Source organism: Zonotrichia albicollis, chromosome 14 (assembly GCF_047830755.1).
Source record: "Zonotrichia albicollis isolate bZonAlb1 chromosome 14, bZonAlb1.hap1, whole genome shotgun sequence".
In the NCBI taxonomy this organism is placed as follows: Eukaryota; Metazoa; Chordata; class Aves; order Passeriformes; family Passerellidae; genus Zonotrichia; species Zonotrichia albicollis.
In genome coordinates, this window is record NC_133832.1 from 13,174,788 (window position 1) to 13,200,907 (window position 26,120).

General features: G+C 42.4%; 1 protein-coding gene across 1 annotated transcript; it reads right to left on the bottom strand.

The window, feature by feature from the left end:
* SLC6A14 (solute carrier family 6 member 14) lies at positions 1-14,290 on the bottom strand. Its single transcript, XM_074551523.1, has 14 exons — positions 14,040-14,290; positions 13,264-13,426; positions 11,373-11,504; positions 9,736-9,897; positions 8,253-8,388; positions 7,360-7,492; positions 5,408-5,548; positions 4,228-4,456; positions 4,018-4,143; positions 3,820-3,938; positions 2,541-2,640; positions 2,037-2,146; positions 878-1,045; positions 1-278 (listed from the first exon to the last, which is right to left on the bottom strand). Exons 1-14 carry the CDS (start codon positions 14,085-14,087, stop codon positions 132-134), a joined length of 1,914 nt encoding a protein of 637 aa, XP_074407624.1. The 5' UTR covers positions 14,088-14,290; the 3' UTR covers positions 1-131.
* Positions 14,291-26,120: the final 11,830 nt, after the last annotated feature.

The following is a 26,120-nucleotide window of genomic DNA, read 5'->3' on the forward strand; positions in this document are numbered from 1 at the left end:
CATTTGAGGGCTGGATATTAAAGAGGCAGGGCTGCTGATTTGCCTTTTTTTTTTTTTTTGTGGTACCTTTTCAATATCAAAAGACAAAATTCACATATATGTACTAAAAAACAGTCATCCAAACAGCCATCTCAACGTCGCTTGTATACAATGGCAGACACAGTGGGAATCTCGTTCTCCTTGTTCTTGGGGTCTGCCATGTGGCTGTACCGCTCCCCTCGGTGACACTCCAGGTAGGGGCCCCAGTTTGCTGCAGGCCGGCAGCAGCTGACAAGGCGCTGCAAAGCAAAACCAACAGGCATTTAATGTCTTCCCTTAGTCCAGGCTGCTTCTAAAATTCAGTACAATTATAGCTCTAGGCACACACTGCAGCTCAACAAATGGCAAATCACCAAAGTTGTTTAAAATCGTTCCAAGTGTCTTTGGGGTTGGTGGGTGTTGGACACTGAGGTCAAGGAACAGGAAAAGCTGTGGCCAACACAACTGTTTGGGAAAGCTTGCCAAGAGCAGAATATCTCAGATGTGTCACTTGCTTCTGTGAGGAATGGGAGGCAAAACTCCAGAAAATTATATGGGGATAGAAAGCAATAGAAATTCTTCAGAGAATTTAAAGAAGCTGGAATAGCAACAGAACTGATGAAAATTCTCTCTCAAATGGTGTGTGTGCACTCCCAAAGAATTAGACTTGATCTTTTTATCAGAACACGGTAGGGAGATGCACCTTTGATGCAACTACCAGAGATAATGCTTTGGTCTAAAAGCCCATTTGAAAAACATGTCAAAGTAGTAAATGTGTTGGAGAAAACAGCACAGGTGGTCCTGATAATACCAAAGAAATTCAGACTTGAGGCTATATCAGTGGGTTTTTTGCCCTTACCTCAAGAAGGGTTCCTTCAGCTTTAAGTATTTTTACAATAGCAACAATAGGAATCCAGATGATACTGAAGATGATCATGCACCAGCCAAGAATGTTTCCCCAGGCTGGGTATATCACTGAGCCATAAGTGGGATTTGAAAATGTGGTCAAAGACCAGATCAAAACAGCCTAGAAAAAATGGCAAAAACAATAAGAGAAAAGCAGGTTTCCAACAACATTGAATTTGCACTGCTTCCAAGTTGGTTTAATAAAAAGAAGGGTTGTCTACAAGTCATGCACAGTTCCCTCTTACTTCCTGAGTATGAGAACAGTTGTGCAGACTTTGGTGTTCAGTCATCACCAAGCAGCAAGACTGAAGGCCAGGACTGAAAAATGACACCAGTGCTGAGGTGCACTAAGTATATTTGTGTTTGAACACAACTTAATCTCTAGGTTTTCTTTAAATCTTATGTTGGGTAATATATGTATTGCTGGCTGAGCCCAGTACCGTTCTCTATATGTTTTTTGCGTTCCTGTATTCCATTATTTACAGGAACACAGGAAAGAACCTAAGATTAGAAATTGGCAAATATTGCTTCAGAAATTGGATCGTTTTAAGCAGCATTTTCTAAACTAAAGTCTGGGCAGATTACAGGTAAGGTACTGGCCAGAGTGACTTCCCACTGTTCCTGGATTGGCAATGTTAATCAATTCTGTCATAGTAACATAATCCAACCATCTACACTCACAATTGGAAGTACAGGTTTAACAAAAACCAAACATTCAACGGGACATTTAAAGGTCTCAGACAGGAGAACAGCAGAACATCTGACCCAAAAATGGGATTTCCTTCAAAAGGTTTTCAAACCAATCTCAGTCTGAAATTAAGATAAGCCAGCTGCCAAGGCAGAGGATCTAGTTGCCCTGTGTTAGTCCTTGGGAGTGTAGACCCAGCTCTCTAGTTACTGATCTCAAGGCCCAGCCTCTCCTGGAGTGCATCAAAGAGGAGGGAGTGTATCAGCAAGCAGATACAGCCCATAGTTCACTTCACTGGCACAGCTATGCCCCATCTTTATACACAGAGCCTGGGCAGTCAGTCCTGAATCTTCACAAAGCAACCTCTTCAATATTAAGTTATTAAATTCCATCACACTAACACAACCCAGTCATGTGCACTCACTATTAACAGCACAGGAGTGACGAAAAACCAGCATATTTTCCACCACAGCCAGAATGAATTGGTCTTCTTTCCAATCATCATTTCAATGTCTTCAATGAACCTTTTTCCTCCTGTTGGAAGACAATCATGGGACTCACTGTAAAGCAGGTACCTCCCTTGCACATGGGGTTACTCAAAAGTGATCAAAGAAAAGCAATAATCAAGGACAGTTTCTCCAGCTCTGCATTAAAGTTTTTTTTAATCCTATTATTATTCAGATGGTTAACTTATAATTTCTTTATTGTAACAATTAGTATTTTATACCCCTGGAGCTGCTCAAGGCCAGGCTGGATGAGCCTTTGAGAAACCTGGTCTATTGGAAGGTGTCCCTGCCCATGACAGGGACTGGAATCAGGATGATTTTCCAAGTTCCTTTCACCCCAAAATCATACTGTGACTCCATGATATACACTGCTCCTGGGATTGTTTGGTTTAATTAATATGTTTTCAATGCAAATAATTTACCGTAAATGTAGGCGATTCCTATTATCTCCAGGGAAGCTGTAATGAGGAGTCCCCATCCAGCACAGAAGTGATCTATTAGGTTAACCCAGTAAATTCCTGCCTGCAGGACAAACATTAGAGGTTAAAATTTGAGTAGTAACATACAAATAAGATGCATTTGTTCAAGACAATTTAACTAATCATGACTATGAGTTTTTTAAGTTCACAGTTCTCCAGGTCAGCTACAGATTTGTGAATATTATTTTCTTTAAATCCTCTCTGTAAAGTTGAAAAGCACATCTAACAAAATACTATAGATGCTAAAAGCAAGATCTATGCATATATAGAGCATACATAAACAACTGAGAGCAGGATTTAAATTTGGAGCTTACAGGAATAAATTTGGGGCCAAAGGTTTTATACTGAACTACAGCAACGGCTATACCAGTTATCAGTTCTGGGAGGCTTCAATCCTCCTACATGCCTGACTTCTCCATGGGGTTAACCACAGCTTTGAACACCAGCATGCAATAGCAGGATCCCAGAGCAGGAAACAATCTCTGAGCCATTCCACACTCTTGTGATTGAGTCCCTTGCAAGCTTCCCCATCATCCTGTTTCATGACTTATGTACTTTGCTTGACGATACAAATGTCTACTCACCACAATTACCTCCTTCACATTTTCAATCTAATTGCTCACATAAATCTTTATTTCTAGATGGAGTAATAGCAGTGAACCTTTACACCCTTAAAAGCAATTGCCTCAAGAAATTTTACACAGTATACTTAAAATTCCTTTTCTGTATATCTATTTATATAACATGTTTTATACACATGCAGGAGAAGGAACCATGCAATCTACAAATGCTCATGAGCTAATGGGTTTTTAAGACATGGACAGGCCATTCCTTAATTCCTGTCCTCCTTGGTAGTGAGTTCTGAACAAAAAGTTCCCATCAGCATTTATTAGCAGCACCCACTGTGCTGTGGACATGTTCTATGTGTGTACTTGTGATTACACAAATAAATTCTGAACTGAGGAACCATAAATCAGGCTGATCATTCGCAGGCTCTGTAAAAGCCTTCTATTTAAAAGCCTGTCTCAGTTCAATAATCACAGAAAACCTTCTTCTAGCTTTCCACGGGAATTGCTTGCTTGTGTGTTCAGGCACACTGTCAAAATTCAAGGGTCTCTAAGATTTATCCACAAAGAAAGCAACAGTTGTAAAGGGTATTTTGATTTGACTTCATCACTTGCAGCATAACTAAATTCACTACCAAAAAAACTCAATTTCTTACCTGAGTAACACAGACAAGCCCAAATAAAAACAATACTGCACACACCCCCACGGTTATAGGTCCTCTTAATTTTTTCATCATACTGGGATTTATATCGTGAATGCTGGTTGTAATTGTTTCTGCAAAGGAAGAAGTGAGTTTGAGCACCAAAATTAAGAAAATTAAGAAAAGACATGAGTCACTTAAAACCCCACTTACCTATGCTGGCAAACTGGGAGTCAAGGCCCAAAAGCACAAGCATGAAGAAAAACATGAAGGACCACAGAGGAGAAACTGGTAACTGGGAGAGAGCCTCTGGGTAGGCTACAAAGGCCAGTTCAAACCCTGGAAAATAGTGGAGAGAAGGATGTTGTTGTCGTGCCTTGGCCAATGCAAGTCCCAATACCAACAGTGTGACCATCAGCCTACCTGAGTCGACCACCTCTGAGACAGGCCTCTGAGACACATATGCCATGTGTCCCAAGATGGAGAATATTGCAAACCCAGCAAATACACTGGTGGCACAGTTGATCACACAAACTAGAATGGCATCTGAGTAGCAGTTGTTGTGGAACTTGTTGTATGAAGACAAAGCAACAAGCCCGCCCCACGCCGTAGAAAGGGAGAAAAATATCTGGGTGGCTGCATCTTTCCAAACCTGCCAAAAGAAAAAAGAACATGAGAATTGCTGTATTACTTATACTGTTTATCATAAACATTGAAGTCTGTGCACCATTGAAGCTCAAGAGTATTTTTTTTCATTCAGCCTGTGTATCTAATTCTATTTTGTATGAATTTTAGGGAGGATAGAATATAACATGCTGGTGACCTTGCAGTCTCAATCACAAACACTATCTCTATCGTGTCTAAAGGTCACATCCCAAGCATGTTGACAAATACTTAAATCGTAGTGGGCTAACCCTGAAGAAATTATTAGATTTGTTCACATAGGTGAATTGCTGAGATATGAATCTTGGCACAGACACAACAAATAAGGACCACCAGGACTGGCTGCAGGAGTGAGAACTTCCATGTACCCTCCCACTTGTGTGACCCAAACAAACCACTCCTGCTTCTGACGTAGCCCCTCAGCTAGTGCCAAGTACTCATATAAATACCACAAATAAATATCACACCTAATGGTTGCTTTTGATAAAACTGCAATAATATTGGCATAAGCCAGAACAAAGTTCTGGCGTTCTTTGCATGAGGCGCTCTTCCTGGTCCACCTAATTACCCAAGGTAATTTCCCAGGCAAGGCATGGCCTGAATTTCAAACTCAGGGATCCCTTCAGCCTTATGATAAAGTCCCTTAAAATCATCAGCAAGAACTTTATCAGCAGATCCTGCTAACATTAAACTCCAGCATGGTCCCCAAGAACTGTTTAGAAGCAATAGCACAGTTCTCATCACTGGTGTGGTAGGGAGGGCAAAGGAGGTGACTGTCTTTCAATTTGAGAGTAGCTGCAATAGGGGCTTGGACTTTTTACACAACCAGCTGCTGATACAAAACACAGGGCAAGACCTGAAGGACCTGACTGGATAAAAAAGAAGAAAGCCACATAACCAGGAAAGCGTGTCACACTTCTGGGGCTGAACTTCCTCTCACCTCTGCCTCCATCAGCTTGGTGATGTTGGACTCTCTCCCAATGTAGTACTCGATGCCATCCAAAGCACCTTCCAGGGTGGCACCTCGTACCAACAGGACGAACAGGATGACATATGGGAAGAGTGCAGTAAAGTAGACAACCTGCAGAAAGATGGGCAGGGACACACATTAGGTGTGAGGGGATCCACAGACCTTCATGCAGGAAGACTGGACAGGCTTTAGGCAAAGGTCTGCTGGTGCAAAAGGGAAACAGGCAACCAGAGAAATGAACACATGCCAACCACCAAACCATCTGGCTTAGCCGGTTCTGGAGCTGCATTCCAGAAGAAGCAGATGGCCCAAGCCACATATCCACTTTTGAGAGCGCACTTGACCAGTTTCAGAAATGCATTTCTCTGGCATGATTTACTGCTGGAGGTCTGGATTCAACTAGGCCAGACATCTCTTGCTAGGCAGTGCTTCTAGCAAGTGCAAGCTGAAAGCCAGGAAAAACTTGGCGACCAGGGGGGGATTATCTCCTGATGACCTCTCTGCTATTCCCCCCGACCATCCCTCAAAAAAAAGCCAAAACAAAAAATTTTTTTTAAACTCACTGCTCTGGAAGCTTTCTTTGCTGGAGCAAGGACTTTTAGGTTCTCTCAGACACAGTTCTATTCTGTTGTACTAGCACAATGGGACCAAGGCCAGCAGTACAGTTATTATCACACAGGCTACGTTCAACAATACTCTGGTTTCTTGAGTCTTAGCTTCAGTGTTATTCAGACAGGGAATTGACCCAGGACTGTTGCCTCCACCAAGCCAGAGCATTGTGCCATTGTGTGGTGAGTCTGACATTTCCAAAGACTTCCTTCATGCTTGCCTAGCACAATTCTCTCGGCCTTTCATCTGTCTTGCTCCTGCCCAGCTAGATTCTTCCAAGTCTCACCTTACTCTCCAAAGAAAATTGTCTTGGTGCCAGAAAAAAAATGACAACACCAAGGGCAACTGCCAGAAACCCAAAGAACATGAGATTAAAAAGAGTCATGCAGCCAAATAATTGGGAAAAAACAGATATTCCACCCCAAAGCACTGAAACAAAGACAGAAAGATGCAAAGAGAAATCAAAACAGGAGTAGACTGCATACTGAGTGGAGGAAAGGAGGCAGCAAGGAACCAAAGAAAGGCACAATGACAGAAGGAAAATGGGGAAAAAAAATCTGTGCAGAGAAGGTGAACAAAAGAGCAAAGGCAACTGAGACTGAAGATGTAAATGATGGAGATGCAACACCAAGGGGAGAAAAGAGTATGAGGAGGAAGAAACCAAACCAAGAAAAGGGTCTTGGTGAGAAAGGATGAAATTCAGCCTGCCTGAAGTCAGCCTAGCCCAAAAAAAACTCCAGAAAACCATGCTGCAGCTTGTGGAAATGGGAGCTCAGCAGAGACAGATTCTGAAAACAAGCATCTAAGTACCTTGTCCCTACAACTAATTTCAACTCTTGGGAACAAACAACATTTCACAATCTGCCAGAAACCTGCACACACACACACACCTGTTCACAGCACCTGACCTGGATGGTCCAACCATCTCAGCCAGACTGGAAGCACAAAATAATCACCGGGTGCTCCCAGGGCGTGTGCCCGTGTGTGCCATCACACACACGCTTCCATCACACGGCCCAGGCAACAGCTAAACTCAGCTGGAATCACCGGCACAACGGCAAGATTCCAAAATACAGGGCAGCCCAGTGGAGTGGAGGCCCAGGAGTGAAGTAATAGCTGTGTAATCAGCACCTTACTCATATTTTATGTAACAATTATGAAGCCGAGGAGCAGAAGGGAAGACAAATGCTGAGCCCAGCAGAGGTGGGTGTGTTAGGACTGCATCCTGCCTTGTGCTAAACTTCCCTGGCTCCAACTGACATTGGGAGGGCAGAATCAGGCCAAAAGTCATCTCCTTGGTCTTCCTAACATACCTTTCCAGAGGATTTGATTCCTTTATACAGGGCACCTGCAACAATGATCCAGGCGAGGAGGAGGCAGAGAGCCAGGTACCAGACGACCCTGCCGGTCTCTTCCAGCCCACTCGAGCGCTGCAGAGCCACTTTGCTGAAAGCACACGATGCTCCCGTCAGGAGGGGATGGCAACAGCACACAAATCTCACACATTCCTCTTCAGCTACTTCTCCAGAAAAAATGAGCTGCTGTGTGAGGCTATTACAACACTCTGCAGCCTCTTCCAAGAGCGTGCAGTTGGAATTGCATGATTGGCAATGAGAAGCTGTATATGTACGTAACTACAATTTTTCCTTCTTTTCGAAGCCTACCAGCTCTCACCTCTCCATACATCTCCTGTAAGACCCACCTAAGATATTCTGTGTTAATCATGAAATTCTGACAGGAAAAGAAGAGCCCAAAAGAATCCGTTTCCAGGAACCCAGTGAACACAAGGCAAATTGAGACCGTGCAGCAATAAAGAAATGGCAATTTTACAACAGGCACAGATTCCGAATAAGGTGAATATATTTTACACAGTAACTCCTGAGAAAAAGAAAAGTATATGCTATGTGTAAAGATGCCAAGTAGTGCCTACCAGGACTCCAGAGAAGAGGACTTCTAGAAATGGCAGCATTTTCCAATTGCTTAAAGGTTGACTCACTTGCTTCTCTTTCTATACATAATTTCTCTTAAAAAAGCCAAACTTATCAATTAAATTTTAAGTCCCCTCTCTAGTGATTTGCATGCCCATGTCCCTTGACTAGATTTTTTCTGGACTGCAAGATAAGACAAAAATTAAAGGTACATCCAAAACCACAATGCATAAAAAGGTATTCATTTTTTCAGTAATTTCTTTAAAGTATTTACTTACTTCCAGTATTGCTCGGTAGGAAATTGCACTGGTTTGTAGGTTATGCTGCCATTTATACACGAGAGATTGTTGGCCGTGACGAAGGTGTAGTTTGCACGAATGACATTCCCATGAAAGGTTGCATTGCAGTCATTTACTGAAATCAATAAAAAGGAATCATTAATACTGGGATGACTCTTATTTAAAAAATCACACCGATACAGCAAATGTGTTTCCTAAGCAATTACAGCTTCAGTTTGCCTGCTAACAAGATTTGGAAACAAACCTGAAATGTCACTTGCAGCTGTGATTTCGCTACTTGACTGTAAATCAAAACACCAAGAATCTGGTGTGCTCACCACGTTTTACTTATCCTCAAGAATACTTACAAAAATCAAATCTGAGCATAGTTAAAATTGCAGCCTTGGTTACTCTATGAAAACCTTTGTCCCAAACCAAGGTAACACATGGATCATCTGGTATCTGATTTCATCTGATTGCGGCAGAGGGCTTGTTAGAACACTTTACATATTTTCCTTGGAGCAGAGTTGGAGGAATGGAAACTGGGGTTGGGAATCTTTTGCCAGAACATACAATAAAAAACACTTCATCAGCAAACGCATCAGCATTTACTGGAAATTCTTGTTGAAGCCTATTTCAGGACAGCTTCCTCAGTTCAGGTCAGATTTGTGTTCCCCCAACACTTACAAATTAGGTGCTGAAATCTTTTTTGTTTTGCCAATAAATAATCACCAACTTTTTGTTACATAAGGCCTCTTAGAAGATATTTTCAGATATATGGTTGAGATATATTTACATTAATACTGCAAAGAATATAATCCATCCTGATCTTGTCCTTGTTATTTTAATAATCACTAGTTACCAGGCAAGAACATTTCCAGCTGCTAACTGGTAATTACCTCACCAACTTCACCTTTTGCCTTAAACTGCTCTGATACAGAAACTGGTGAGGTAAGTGCTTAGGCCCTACCTCTGCAGTGAAACACAAGAACAATGGTATGGAGATACATTCTAAAGAGTTAATGAAGAGTGAAAGCAGCGCCTCAGTGGTGCTCAGGATTACCATAGCCACAGGGGACGAAAGGAGTAATGAAAAGACCTCGACAAAAACTACTGCACTAGGTTGTCTCATGGAAGGGGTGTTTTTGCCACAAAGCCTGATGAAATGGGAATGCAGTATTTCAAGCAATTGGAAATGTATGTACTAGAAAAAAGCTGAGGTTTAAAAGGAAACAGAAGGGATTCAACAAAGTGATTTCAGCCCAGTTCTCTGTAGATTTCCCAAGCATCCAGAACCGGTGGCAAAGAAGTGGATAAGCATCACTCCTCTGTGTTCAGATACAAAACTCCAGGAAGGACCTTTGAAGCCATGGGTAGCTGTCTCGATCCTCTACTTTCACCCAGAAAACAGTTACCAAACAATTACCAAATATAACAATTACCAAAACCAATAATATTCAACTCTGTCTGGTAAGTATGGTACCTATTTTTGTCTTGCTGCAGAGTTCATCTGCCCAGGAAAAGCAATCTGACCATGGCAGCACTTTTTGAAATGAGGCAAATAAATAGTAGAGTGCATAAGCAATGATAACATTGTAGTAGATAGTCACAAATGTTGAGAGGATGACCATTGTGATGCCCACACCTAGGAAAGAGAAACACAAAATATCTTAACCATCTCAAACTCGGGTTGCAAAGCCCCTCCTCCCACCAAAACAAATAGCCTTCACTTGACTTTTAAAAGGCAACTTGGGAAGAAGTTCAAGTTGGTTTTTGTTTGGTTTTAAAATATTTTTTAACAGCAAACAAACAGCGACATTTCAAACCCATTATATGATGGATATGATCCAAACTGACCATCTCAAACATGCTTTTGAAACACAATTTGAATCAGGCCCATAGAAGAATGGACTATTTACAAAGTCTAAAGGAGAAATTCAGTATTTTGTTCTCTCCCCATTCAGAGGGAAATTTACTAAAACAAACTCTACTAGGACTGCCCAAGCCCTTTTAAAGATTCCACTGTAATGAATGCTTTAAACTACAGTAAATCTTCTCAATATTACTGTCCTCCCCCTTGTTAAAATCAGTTTTGTTCTGTGAGTTTGGAAAAGCCTGACAAACAGTACCAGTCACCTTAGAAACTATTATTAAGTTTCTGTCTTTACAGATATATAAAATATATGCTGGGTTTAAAACCTTTTGCTTTAAGATAGACAGACTGCTTTCATCAAAGTTTCTTGTGCTGCAGAACAGAGACTGGCAAAAAGAGTAAATATTGGGGCAACCAGTTTCTGTCGGTGACAAGCAAATTCTTCTTGTATCCGAAGGAAACTTCTCCTACGTTAACTCCTCTGGCAGATGAAGACAAACAAAACCATTGCAGAGTCCTTTACACCCTTGGTACAGGACCAGGATGGACAGGCATGAGTAAAGCGCATGGTTAATTGTTTCCAAACAAATCTCCCTTTGAGAGTGCTTGAAATACAAACCATCACCACAAACTCAAACTACCACTACAGCATGCAACGATTTCTCTTATCTCAAGAGGCACCCCACTTCACAAAGCCAGAGTCTAGGCTATTTTATCTCACCAGCAGATGACTCCCAAGGCAGCTGCTCGGTGATTGTGCACAAGATTGCACAGAGCACCCAGACCCGCGTGCCTGTGCCCACACTGGCAGCCAAATACAGAATTAACCCATCCAACACACAATTGCCTCACAAGCTACACTGGACGTGAAGCATAAAAAAAACCAGTGATAAAGTCAATTTCTAAAGTTTACTTTCAATATGTTGCACACATTACACAAGTTGTTTTACTTGAGTTTTTCCCTCACACAGCAAAACAGAGATATTTCCCTCTGCCTGGACAGCTGGAGTGAGAGTGATGGGCTGCTGAGCACAAGAATCTCTGACAAAACCTTTCATAATCAAGAGCCTTTCTGGGGGAATCTTTACTCAGCATCTGTTTATTAACTGAATAATGAGGAAGTATATACCTGGGTACAGAACACTGGTAACACGGATATCAGTGTCTCACAATTAGTAACTTCATTAAGAAATCATTAATTCACAACAGTTTATTATTAGAATAAAAGGAAAGATAAGAAAACCAACCTTGAAACAATGGTAACATTCTCCAGACGGAAATTGGCCCTTGACTGGCAAACTGCCCAATGGAACATTCCATGAAAAATAAGGGCAAGCCAGCTAACGCCAGCATGACGGTGTAGGGGATTAGAAAAGCACCTGAGAGGAGATAAAAAATGGGGGGAAAAGCACAATCACACACACACAGAGAAAACAATGCATCTTTCAGCATTCACCACAGTTTTATCACATTTTACACTCCTTCTTTCACCCCTGCTCCCCATTGGACGCACTTATTTTTGAAATAGAGAGATTTTTTTCTAAGTCCTGTTTTCTATAAGACTAAGTAGTACCTGCAATGAATGTCAGAACTGATTTTAAAAGAATGACTTCTCTTATAAGAAAGTAAATTCATTTTATAAAAAACTATTGAGGATGTGCTCTAATACAAGTAAGAATGCTGCTTAACTGTAGTGCACCTTGTCCACTTTCTATTTAATCCTCCAACTTTTAATTTAAAGAGGAACAGAACCATTCCTGTGTGTGCTCAGCTGTGTTTTGCAACTGCCCTGTTAAGCAGGTACTGGACATCAAAGCATGAAGATTATTTTCTATGGTTGGCTGAGTCCTGTGTCAAACATCATCTCAGGATGGCTCTTGTTCAAGTCCATTTAATAGTGCATGTTAACCTGATATCAGTGAGCGCCTTGTTCTGTGAAAGGGACTGGCACTTCTTTGTGTGTGCACAGAAGACAGGGAAAGCGAGAGCACGAGTTTCATAAACACAACACAATATCCCTGCAGGAATCTGTCCTCATCACTCTCAGTGAATTTAAAGCAATCAAGGACCCAGTTCTGCAAGGAACTGCAAATACCTGATGTAATTTCAGGAAGTAAATTGTCCCACAGAATTAACTGGATTACTCCTCTGTTTCAAAACAAGGATGTAACAGTTGTCTTTATCAATCATGGGCAAAGGGGCACAGAAAAGGATGCAAGCAACAGCACCAATATGCCTTTAAATGCAAAGTCTCTGCTGCAGCAGATGAAAAAAAAGATCTAGTCCAAGGGCTGACATCACAACTTACTTGGTTTTCACTATTTTCTTCAACAAACCTTCAAGTAATGCAAACCAACCCATGTCACTCCAATAAAAACTCCATACTGGGAATGCCTCCTTATATTGCATGTGCAGCTGTGTGGGCTGTACTGCCTTTACAGCCCAGAATTTTACTTCCACAAGAGTTAGGCAGAGCAAACAGGTACATATAAGTAAGTTCTCGGCAGTTACTATTTAGGCACTCTTTAATTACCAGGGGTCGCCTGGCAAGTAGATAAAGCTCTGGAATACAAGCCAAGGAAGCCAGTGCCTCTGCGTGGCTTTGCCACTACTTCATTGTGTAAGCAGGTAGAAGCTCTCCCTGTCTCACACTTCCCAAGTGTTTGATCTGGGTAATTATTGAGCTGAGATAATTATTCCAGCTTAGAGTGTTTGCATGGAAAAACAAAGGTGCAGAGGGGATTCCACTGTTCTCTATAAACACACCAGGTATGGTATATAACATAAACTTACCAGAGGGTAAGCACTGGGGAGGGAGAGCAGCTATTTAGACAAGTAGAGGATATTGGCACATGGACAAAAAGGTACACGTTGTTTATGAGTAATTCAGAAGATGGTATTCTCAGGTGGAAATTTGCAACTCAAACTAAATACTATTTCCCTTCTCAGCTGGTACCAAAAAAGCACATAGGTGCCTCTTAGTGCCCTTTCCCATGAGCAGGCTCTATCCCAGTTCCCAGGGTGGTAGAGCTCACATCCAGCTTTAACAGAACATGCCCAGCCTCAGAGCTTGCTCTGCTCTCTCCTGGGGATAGCAAGGTGTGCCCCCCCTGTGACCCTGCCGTTCAGCACAGGTACCTCCTCCATTCTGGTAGGCGAGGTAGGGAAAGCGCCAGACGTTGCCCAGGCCCACGGCATAGCCCACCATGGACAGCAGGTATTCGGCTTTGTTTGCCCAATTGCCACGCTCCAAGTTCTCATCGGTGCAACTGGTATCTCCATCATATGTGAAATTGACGTCCTTTGGAGAGAAGAGGGAAGTCTTGTGATACACACCAGGCAAGAAGGGCAATCATATCATCATTTCTCTGTCCAGAGACGCACCTTGGGGTAGCTGACCAGCCAGACAGGACGGGCAGAGTCATTTTTTTGGGTGCCAGTCCACTTGGTCCCTGGCAGGACAGCACAGACCTGTGAGAGAGGGTCCCCCCAGAGAGCCCAAACACCTCCACAATTTTGCCTTACTCCTTTGTGCTATCGGCTGCAGGAGACTACTCTATTCTGCCCCTACAGATGCCCCCATACTTGTTCAGATGTTCACATCAGCACATACCTGTATGCTCACTTTAAAAAACACCTGTCCTAGCGCCTTGTACATCTGTCAAGGAGCTCATCCCACTTGACCTTCCGCTCCCTGTTTAGATCTCGCCTGCCCAGACAACTTCATACCTGTCCTCAGCTGCCGACGTACCTGTGCCCTGCTTGCCCGAGCGCCGCTACGCCCACCTGGGCACCTCCACAACCCACCTGCCCAGGTGCACCCACACTCGCCTACATTCTCGCACACCTGCCCAGGTGCCTCGGCACCCCACCTGCCCGGGAGCCTCCGGCCAGCCCGCCCCCCGCCGCCTCACCTTCTTCTTCCCGCAGGACAGAAAGCCGGGCAGGCTGAGCATCCCCATCTCTGCCGCCGCTGCGCTCTGCCCGCGCCGCCCGCCGCCCGCCGCTTTATCGGGCCGGCAGCCGCCCGCCCCTCGCTGCCCTGCCGGGAACCGCGGCCCCTGCGCTGCCCCGGGGCCCGGGCGGGGCCGCCTCCCGCCCCCGGGGCAGCCCCTCGCAGCCCGGGCCCGCTGACCCTCCTCCGGCCCCGCGCCCGCTTCCTCGGGAACACCCACCTGCCTCAAACACCTTGCACGGTCACCTGCCCACTTCCCCTCCTAAATACCGCCTGCCCTCCGCACGCCCTCGCTCCTCGCCTTAGCCCGACCCACTTCCCTGCCGCCAACCTGCCAGGGCTCGCTCCCCCACTCTGGGCTCTTCAGCTCCTCTGCTTGCACCCCTGCCTGGCCGCCTCTCTGTCACACACCTTCGCGTCTAGCATGTCTCCCCACTCCTTCCCCTCTACCTGCTCTTCCAACACCTACCCACACACTCTCCTTCTTGTTTTCTACCTCAGGACTTCCAATTCCCCATGAAACACTGACCCTCGCTGGGTTAGTGACCTTCCCCAGGCTTTACCTAACACCCTGCTCAAAGCACACTCTGTGTACAGACATGAGGAGACACAGATTGTCTGGTTGCTTAATTGTTCTCTCCTGTTTATAAGTGTTCTTTTCCATGGCTCTTTCAGATCCACACCTTGACAAATGCCTTTTCTGTCTGAATTAGTGTGGACTTTTCATTTAGCAAAGTGCTACCCAGTGTTTCAATCTAGCCACAACGAAGAGGTACACCAGGACTGAGGACTGTGTGGAACAGCATCTGTAAAGTGGAAATGAAACATAAGATTTTATTTTATCACCCTGTGCAGCAGATTCTCAAGGAGAGTTATATTTTAGATACTGGAAAGATGCCAGAATACTCTTACCTTTGGAACAAAGAGCAAGTACAGGTGCAGAGTCCTGACAGGACACAGGCTTTGGGAGAAAATAATAAATAAAAATTAAAGAAAACAAGCCTCTACAGGATGTCTACAGTGAGCAGTGGAGAGATGACTATCTCCAGAGAGGATTGTGCCTGAAGCAGGGCTGTATTTCTCCTGTTAGCTCTGCAGCTGAACAGCACAGCAGCTCCCCTTGCATTCACTAGGGGCTGAGTCCATCAGGTTGATCCCTGAGGCTGGTTCCTCACAGCTGGGATCGCCACTCACCAACCAAGCACCATGCCAGCCAGTCACCCCTGGAATGTCTCAGCTATGAATACAGAATTATCAGCCAGCAAACCAGGGCCAGTTTGGCTCTACCATAGATGAGATATCCCATCTCCTGACCAGCAGCCTGACTGACGTAACATTTCTGGTTTGGAAAGCACCTCTGGATTACTATCAATGCCATTTACTGAATCTTCTGTTAATCCAATGGGGGAAAAAATTAGAAATGAATTAATGATAATCTTAACATGCTGAGAATACAGCAAACAATTGTGACATTTCCAAGGAGCAGTGAGATACCTGTGTTTTCCATTTGGTTGCACCAGTGCTATTATCAGGTGTTGGGTATTGCCCTTAGCTAACACAAATAGCTCTGGTGATACAGCAGATTGTGTTTGATGTGCTTATTTAAGAATACGATGAGTAAATTCTGTTCTTAACCTCTATCTTCTGTGATAGCAATGCTTACTAATATTGGCACTAACATTGACACACACATCCAAAACTGATTCAGCAGACAAAGCTGGGGTTCGTTTACCTCTCCCCTTCCAACTGGTGTGAGCTAAAGACCAGAAAACTCACTTTGCAAATCACTTCAGAATGCACTGAATCCTAACAGGCCAACACACGCAGACCCACCAACCAACAACAACAAAAAAACCCCATATTGGCCTTCAGGATCTGAGGAAGATGATCTAAATCATTTAACTGTCTATCAACAGCATGCAATTACTCTCATCCAGAACTCAACTGGCAATGTAACACTCTTTAGAGGAGAGGATCAGACAGACTGCTATAAACAGACAGGCGAAGCAAGGCAGAAAACTTAGAAAGTTGGCTTCTGCAGCTGCAGGAATTATCCTCTCCTCTGCAGCTGAACAGAACCAAGCCCTACAGTTCAATTTAAATTAAGGCTTTCTGCCTAAGAAAGCCTTAACCTTGATTTTAAAGACAAAGTGATTAAAAGTGAGACCATTTCCTTGGTGTTGAACTGATCCACAGGTAACTTAGACCAAACCTTTACCACTAACTTAAAAACAAAAAAAAATCAATCATTGGTCTAGTAGCCCATGGAAGCAAGGCAGCATTCTCCATCTGGTGAGAAATGTCTTATTTCACTGTGAGCCTGCTGTAAGCAAGGTGGAAGTGTATCTACAAGGAGGGCATGTCAAGAAGTGGCCCTTCTGCTTACAAGACAGAATGGAGAGGCAAAGATGGTGTTGTCAAGGACAAATTACAAAGGCAACAGTTTCTGAAATGGCCATCTGTGACTCCAGAGAGGTACCTGTGGAAGCAGACAGGGTTTGTAGCAAAACACAGTCTGGGAATTACTTGCTGAAGAGGCCTCACGCCAATACTGGCTTGCCTGGCTCTAATGGTTCATCCAACTGTTTGTGCAACAAAGGTAGGAAGCAAATTTTCCTTCCAATGCTGCCAATCCCTCCAGGGTGAGGAGGTTTTGCTCATGTGAAAAGGAGTTGATCTATTATATATCCTTCCTGGATTCTTATTTTTAATCAGTTTTTGCTTTTCTCCATAAATGGGATGTTCATTGCTGCTGCTCAATAGACCACCAGGACACACACATCTACTCAATATGGATCTCAAGCCACAAATATTTTTTCTTTAAATGGAAATCATGAAAAAATTTTATTCAGAAAAACATCAGAAGTTTTCAGCACTGTGTGCTAAGTTTGGTTCACTAACATAACAGTAATTCATTCTATTACAAATTACATAATCATATTAAAGACCTGTATTGGCAAAATCACAATGAGGTGCTTAATCCAATTTTCTCCAACTTCAGGACTTTTGGATTCATCTCTAAAGCCACCTCAGAGGTGAGAAATGCAGCAAGGTCACTCCTACTCGCCTCTATGGACAGTCTTCTATCACAACCCAAAAGAAGCAGCTGAAACCTCGCTCATTTATCTCCTTACAATGGAACAGTTGCAAAAGTGCTACAAATGCAAAATGCTTAAGCCTTCGAAGTCATGCTCATAATATGGGTGGAGACTTGAAACTATATGGAAAGCAGATTTGCCCTCAGGACTTTTCAGCAAGTTGTAACCTGCAAATCATTAATATTATATGCAGTAATCAAGTTGGCAATGGGGAAGTTTTACATATGCATGTAGAAAAAACTTATAAAACAGAAATAAATTAAAATATACCAATAAAACTGAAAGGTTCTGCAGAATTGCTTTTCTACTATACTGAGCCTGGGAGATTTTGTTGTCCCAGCCACCCAAGAGGAAGCCACAGGTCTCCAACCACAAAATTAATCAAGGTGTTTTCATTACTCTTGGCAAGATTGACAGTTCTATATCTATAGAACATTGATCTCCGCTTCAGTTAATTCTATTCAAGAGTTGGAATGTGCTCCTCAATCACTTCACCCTCTGACTAAAACTCCAGGATAACATGGTCTTTCTTGTAACACTGCCTCTCTCCAGACCCTGAGAGCTCATCAATCAGTCAGAGATTACTGAAGTTGCCATACAGGAAAAAAAAGGTTGTTCTCAAACACAGAGCTCCATATACAATAAGGAGAAAAGCAATCAAGAAAGGATTAAATGTTGATAAAGGTCGAAGATGTTCAAACCACACAACCATCTGGAAATCTCTGCTGAAATCCAGACTTGCATTAGAGTTACCATAGCACAGTGAACACCAGCATTTGCAGCCCAGGGCTCCTAATCCCCCCAGTTCTGCTTTGGCTTTTGGCACAGAGCATCTGAGTTTTCCATGAATCATTGCAGCCTTGTGCCAAACAAACATCCAGGCCTTTCCAAGATGCATCAGGCAGGTGTCACTCTACCGGCCCCCTCCCTGACCATCCTAGAGGTAGGTTCCAAACACGTTCAACTTGTCTTTGAGCAACTGAAAGGCTCTGTAAACACAAAACCTCGGGTATCGCATGAGGGAGGACGTAACAACAGATGCAACGAAGGAAAGGGGAGAGATAAAGTATGGGAAAATGAAAAACTGGAAGCATGCAATTATCAAAACTTAATGATCAGGGAGCGCACAGGTGTCAGAATATAATGACTTTTCTATTAGGAAATATTTCAGAGGTGGGGCCAGTAGAAACTAAGGAGTCATTTTTAATTGAGTAAAATAAAGCCTAGGAGTGAGTACAGTAGTAATTTTCAAATATGCTGTACTGAGTTCACCAATCATTAACAGTTTCATTTTTAAATTCTTCCCCAAAACCAAGTGCCAATATTTCTGGAGTTCAGCACAGCCAAGAGATGCTGGTAGGTAGTTTCTCTTCCCCAGCCCCCCAGTTCTATACTTTCTTGCTAATTGCTAAAAAAAAAAAAAGAAAAAGCTTTTCACAGAAGATAACATAAATGCATATTCTTGAGAAGCTTTTGACTAACAGAAAGGCTTTGAAATACAAGTATTGGCTATCACACAGCAAAAAGAAGACCTTTCAGCTCAGCCCTTTCCTTGAGGTAATTTTACATATTGACATGCAGTCTTGCCATGTGATAGCCAAGAGAATTATCTTTGTGATTGTCCTCCTTCACAAAAGGACAAAAGCCGGGCTGTTAGTCCTGCCTGATATCTTTGGAATGGAAATACCTCCATCAACACTTTCCTCTGTGCAATACCTGTTCCTGCAGGTCAGCAATTACTCTCAAAAAGAGCCTCATCCACCCCACTGGAGCTTCTCATGTAAGATAAAACGTCATATCAAGTAGTAATGCCATAAAGTCACCTGCTGCCATAACATGATTCTGAGTGCAAAACAAAAAAAAAAAAAAAACAAGATTTGAAGGGACACTAGAACAGTTACTTAGCTGAGCATTTTCACAATTTGAAAAAAAAGGCATTTAAAAGAAGTTAAATACAAGAGGTATTAATATTATTCCTTCTGCTATCTGGATCTCCTACAATTCTTTTCTTCATTAGACTTAGAAATTCTTTCTTAAAGAAATTGGTCTTTTTACCTTTTTTCACCCATGGTAGTAGAGGTAAGGCTCAAGTATTTAATATAGCACAGGTTTTGCAGAGAGTATGTGAACTGCAGTGGTCACAAGCATTAGACCCTGTAATTTCTTTTGCTTCAGCACAGGACATCCTCCCCTCTAAAATCAGGGTGTGCATTTGTATTCCCCTTAAGCAAGGAAGAAAGTTGACCACCCCAAAATAATCCATGACTGACTGGGAATAAAAGCTTCAACGAGAAACACCATAAGTTATTTTACCACCCACAACACTCACCCTGGTTGCCACAAATGTGGTCACTCCCCTGACATTCCTTTCCAGGCCCTCAGGCTCTCTCCCTCTGGCTCAGGCTCTTCTGAACAGGCATCCTCAGAGCCCAGACCATCCTTTTCTCCTGCAGGATCAGGAACAGCCATATCTGAGCCCAAAGGACCAGGGAATGGCAGGGTGGAAGGGATGTGAAGGCAACTCCCTGCTTCCCATGGCCCTGCCATTAGCAAGGCAGCAGTGGCAACACCTGCTGTGGGGTGGATCCTCTCAGCACACTCTCACCTGACCCAACAGCCAAAGAGAAGCCATTTTCTCATGAAATACTGATTTTAACCAAGCTTCTCAGAACTCCCAGCACTGAGGATTTTCTGGACTTTGCCTGATTTCTTGTGCCTAAACTCGGGGCTCGCAGATTTTAGAAGTGTTAGGCAGCATCTCAGCATGAGGCTTCTAGGATTACAGTTTTGGATTTGTGTTCCACAGAATTGCCACTTTAATTGATTTGAGGGAAGGGCTGAAGTCTCTGTCAGACTTCAAGGAGTCTCAGTACAGAAAGGTGAGGGGCTGAGTACTGTCCTGATGTGAGGTCTCAGTGCAGCTGTACCTCTGAAAGGTGAATTGCTGAAATAAACAATTATTTATTGTTGCCCAATGGCAACAGCCTGCTTCCACTAGGTTATAGCTGCTCTGTAGTGCTAAGGGCACCAGCTCCTACAGATGTTTTACTCCAGGGGATAAAAAAAGTACACTCCACTTTCCTGAAAGCTGAAGGCTAATGTATGAAATTTTACACTGTTTTTTTTTTTGTTTTCAAAGGACCTGCATTTCCTGTGGCTGGTTTTAATGTTCAAGTGAAAAAAAGTATTATGAAGACATGTTTGGGTTTTTTTCCTTAAAGCTGGGGCAATTATATAAAGGCTGATATCTGGTATATCAACATGTGGCACTCATCTGGACACCTCTGGATTGTGAAGCTTTCCAAACTTTTATACAGTCATTAGTTTCTTTGCATAATCTTGGTCTGGCAGTGTTATAATATCCTGCACTCCTCCTTATTAACTTCTCCTTGACTGGCAAAAAAGGGAGTAAAGTTTGAACAGGAGTGCAGGAAGGCAAAGCAAGGAAGTGCACTGACGTCCTTCCCATGAGATGAAGCAAGACACAAGAAGCTGTGTTTATGCACTTGGCAGGGAACACCAGGACAAGTCAGAGAGACGCTACTAAAAACAGTCAATCAGTTCCTGGAAAAGTACCAATAAATTGTGATGGACATCAAATACAGATCCAAAGGGGCCCTAGCTGTGAGAAATGCTCTGCTTTACGGTGACAGTCTAGGTGTGCTGGCTGTACAGTGTTCTCTTTCTTATCCCCAAGGCTCACCTTCTCTCTGTTGGGTTGGTTTTGGTATTTTATGAAGAGTTGCAAAAGCCAAAGGAGAGAACCAGATTTTCTCTCCATGATGGGAAGTCTCCAGGACTGTTCCACACATTACAGAGCACTTGCAACTGCTTAAAGGACCATGGAAAAAAATGCCCTACAGATTTATTGCTGAGTCGTGGTACCCAGTAAGAAGTTAAAAATAATAGCAAGCCCCAGAGTTTATGTAGAACAGCTACTTCACACCCAAGAAATGTGCACAGAGATTGTATTTGTTTGCATACCCAGATACATGCTTTTTTTTACCGCCCACACCAGTATATATAAGAGTATTTGCCCTGTTTTAGCAGCCTGAGGCATGCAGTTAACACACATCATACTGAATAGAGAGGACCCACCTTGATTAAAGAATTTAATCAAGTAATGTGATTAGATGATTTAGTCAAAGTAGATCCTGTCCTACTGACATCATGTAACATGATAATTTTCCCAGCGGCACAGTGCAGCACCTGGAAAAAGTCCCAGGAAACCTCTCCGTTATTCCACCCAATCCCATGCACTTCTGAGCTGATAATTCAAGGCTTACTGCAATCACTCCAGAGCTGTTGCAGTATGAGGAAAATTTGGAAAAGTAATTTTTGAGTGTTAATTTTCATTTTAAAAATTGATGGTTTATGTCCAAACCACAAGATTCTATGTTTATTGATCATCACTTTGCAGAATTTCACTAACTGAGCACATATCACTTCCTTCTACAAATGTTTCAAGGTAGCATTTCATTTAGGACATTCTGGTGGTAGATATTAACCAAAAGGTAAATTTACAGCATTGTTTCCAGTGGCGCTTGTAGTGCCAGCAATTGTCCAGTTTGTGGAAGCAACCATGCTTATACAAGTTTCTGTGGTTATGAAACAATCCTGTGTGGCAGAGCTTTGTTAGTTACATGAAAATTTGCTTTCACTTTGAAATGAGGGGTTCCTTTGCTGTTGTTTTTTTTTCTTTTTAATTTGTTCCCTGGAAAGTGAATGTTGACACTGGACTATAGTTCCATTTAGAAGGAATTGTTCAGGATATAGCTTGGTCACCTCTATTCTGATACATGTGCATGGAAACAGAACAAAATTTGCCTGAATCTGAATCTTCCTAGGGTATAAATGATAGTTGCCTTCTTTACTGGGACACTGAGGGATGGTCCCAGGTCTGTCTGCAGCATGAAGGTGACACTAATACTAAAGTGGGCACTCGTAGTAAAAGGGACAACACTGACACAAGTCCTTCCAGCAAGGACTTAATATTGGCTGCTTTCTTTTTCTGATGTTTCAATGCTTCCCATGTCTTGGCTTTTGCCCATATACAGTGTGGCTTAACAGGCTAAATTACACAGCTTTGTGTCCTTCCTTTTAGTGCTCTTCCCTGCTAAGTGAATGTAGAAGCAGAGGAGGAATCATGGTGGTAGAAAGTAAAGCCAGACAAGAGAGCTGTGTTTAATCCTCTGCTTAACTAAGAAAACAATCACGTTTTATCCTTTACATTCAAATTTCATGCACTTGGGAATTACCCTGGGTGTATATACCTGTAACACTAAATAAATTGATTTTTTTTTTTTAAACTCAATAAGATTACAAGTAGGCTATAAAAGAAACATTTTCCCAGCAAAGACTAAAAGACTACTGGTGATAGGAGTTCAATCAGAAATCCTGGTACATTTATCTAAGGCTTTCCAGGGTTCACTTGGCAATGAATATTCTTTCTCCAAGGGCATGCATTGGCTGATGAAGTGGATGTGGATGGTGGAGAGGAAACTGAAACCTAGAGAAGAGTTCCATCTGCCTGCTAGCAAACAAATTTACTGCTATGCTGCTGGCTGTTTATATAAAGATTGAGGTCAGGTCCTTCCTTATTTGCCTAAATCAAGGGCAGGTAACATCTCTACTAGTCTGAATATTTCAAGCACAATATTTAATGACATGGACACTTGTTTTAGGCCTTTCGTTTCAAAAGATAGTGATTGCAAACACAAGAACACAATCACCACATGGCACTCTGAGCAAGGTCAGGAGATTCACAGGCACACTAAGGTCACAAATGATAAAACACTGCAAATGGCTAACTTGCTAGCTTTGCTCCAAAATAGAAAGGATATTTGCCAATTTGGCACCTGGATCTTCTTTACCAAGGCATATATGAAGCATTCCTATTACAGGGTCAGGAAAAAGAAAGTAAATATTTCTACAAAAATTTGTTAGAATGGATGATCTGCAAGGGTTTATCCTAGTTGCCTTCTTTAGTAAGAAGGGTCACTGTGGTGTCAGGAGGCACAAAGCAGGAGTTAGGAGACAGGCAGATCTAGGTTGTACAATCCAACATTCTGTGGACAGTAGCCTCGTTCCATTCCTCTCAAAGTGATCAAACCTCAATTTAACCTGTTAAGGTTTTCCACACGCTCCTCCAGATGGAGCATTTCCACAGTCTGACACCTCTGAAGACAAAATGCACCTTTAACAACTGTACTTGTGCTTAATTCACTTTATTTTCCTCCTTTGCTTTTCCCCCACTTCTCCCCTTTCCTAGTGAGACCTGTCATATCTCTTCTCACTCTGGCATTTCTAAGGTAAATAAACCAAATTCCTCTAGTCACATCTCAGTTCCTCTGGTTATTCTGACGTGCCTTCTCTGCACAGTCTGGATTAAGTCTCCTTTGAACATGGGGAGCCACAGGCAGGGACAAAGAGCAGGGAGGCCAAGGATGCAAACTTTGAAGACAACCTAAGCTTCCTGCTTACAAGAGAACCAAAACAGAAGAGGCATTCTATTCTATTCTATTCTATTCTATTCTATTCTATTCTATTCTATTCTATTCTATTCTATTCTATTCTATTCTCCAGCCATTTGAAAAGCTGTTGATCCTAGCAAGGTGATCAAGTAGAACGAGTAAGTCTAAATTCTTTATCAGCTTAATACATTTATTTATTGAGGTGTTTCTTTGCTTACTGTTTAAAGGTAGTTCCCCACTGGAAACAGAACAAACAACTATTTTTGCAGAGGATTAGATTGTATTAGTCTGTTTTATAAAGAGAAAAGTATTTAGGAGGAAGTCACTGGAGGTGAGATGTCTTTTTTTAAATGGCAAACTCCATAAAACTGAGTTTCCAAAGAACTAACTCATCTCAAATTCAACAAAAAGCTCAGGCATTCAAAAAAATTAAAAGGGAAAAATATTGTAACATTATTTTTAAAGTTTTATTTTCAAAATATCTTTTAAATTTTGTTGTAATTGCCTTTATTTTTTTTTCTTTCAACTTAACCTGAGCATTTATATGACAACAGGCTCAGAAACAGAACAACTCAGGCAGGAATGTACCTCTAGTCCAGACTCCTTCCTATCAGCTGAACAGGTTTTTGCCTTTTTTATATGAAATTAAGTAAAGAGGGTGGAAATCTAGGCTGAAGCAAGCAGTCAGGTTTTGCTTTACACTGAAACTATTTTTACCTTCAGAAGACAGCCAGGAGCTTATCCTCATCTCAGAGTGAGCAGAGGCAATCAGAGGTGGCCTGTTATAATATTGTCACAGCAAACATTTCTGCTAAAAAGTCCTGAGATCTGTTTTACTGAACCTGTAGTAGTGGAAATGAAATTCCTGAAAGAGAGAAAAAACTTCCAAAAAATCAATACCAAAGTAAAAGCCTGCTGGAGATGAGGGAAAGAAAAAAATAATGAAATAGAACAACTAAAAGCTTCTAACGCCCTAAAATCATTTAAAGTTATAGGGAAAAAAACTAAAGCAGTGCTTGGACAGTCATAGAGCAGCAATTCAGCAGGAAAAGGCAGAAAAAAGTCTGAAGCCCAGAGATGCAGTTTGGATATATTATGGCTATTATATACTATACAGGCTCAGCAGGCAGAAAGCAGTACATAGGTCATCTCCTCACAGCCCATGAAACAGAAATTCTTGCTTGACTAATGCCAGAAAAGAGAAAATTTTCTTCTGAGGAAAAAAAAAACTAAACCCAGTAGACCTGTAGCATTTCCCCCACTGAGCTCTTCTGCTGAGAAGACATTTGAGATGACATGGACATCCAAAGATTTGAGATCAGGCATTAGAACAAGAAATCACAGCTGCTATTGCTTCAGAATCAGTGTTGTGTATCCCATGCTTAAACAATATGGTAGATTCATCACATACTTAAATGTTGTGATGACGCTATGAAACCTTACAATAATGAAATAATAACTTTGTGATGTTATCCAAACTCTTCAGCTGTCTTTTTGCAACTCTCTCTCTGAGTCAGTTGGCTGTATCTGCCTCATTGGATTGAAATGTACTTCTAAGTCTCTTTTATCTGGTCACAATACCTGATTTCTCACTGTTACTGAAATCTCCTAGGCTCTAAATTTTTGGTCACACTTAATTTGTGTCATGAATGAAGAAGAGTTTGCAAATGAAGTAGAAAAAGTGTGGGGGAGGTGTGTGTTGACTATTTCCTTTTCTCTTTGAGAAATGCCTTTGCATCTGTTTTTGTGTTTTCCAGTGTGGACCAACTGATATATAACCCAGACACAATTTAACCAACATACACAAAACCTAAGCCACATGCAATCACAACAGAAATTCCAATTTCACAGCAGGATGGTGAGAAAGAGACAAAGTTCAAGCTTGATTGCGGAAGAAGGACAGCAAGCACAACTTGTTTGTTTACTATCACTATCTCCATTCCTCACCCCTCTGCTGAGATGCTGAGCTTAGCCTGTGTACAAGCCAAGCTGAGATGAGCCTTGGAGCCTGTGTTGGCCACGTTGGTCAAAGACACTCAGATGACTTCCAAGCTCTTTCTAAAAATATCTACTTCTTCCTCTTCCGTAAGCTCCATGACAATTGTTTTCTTTCGGAGGCTCACTCGTGTTTACAGTTGCTGAAGAAACCAAGGTGTGTTAAGAGGACTGAAACTCACAGGGCTGGTTTTGCTGGTGACAGGACCAGTCTCCTCCTCCTTCTCCTTGGCCAAGTTTTCAAACCCCAGCAATGATCTGGGACCTCCTTGGGCAGGCAGTTTGGAACACCTTGCAATGGAGCCTGATGAATGTGCTGTCTGCCAAGGCAGCACCTGCACACAGGCAGCACCTCAGCACTGGGAACAATGGCTCTTGGCTCTGCTGAGGGGCAAATTCAGAGCCAAGAACTGAGAATTTATTGAGAATAAAGCTGTTTGTTCAATAGCAACATTTGAGTACTGGAGCAAACTC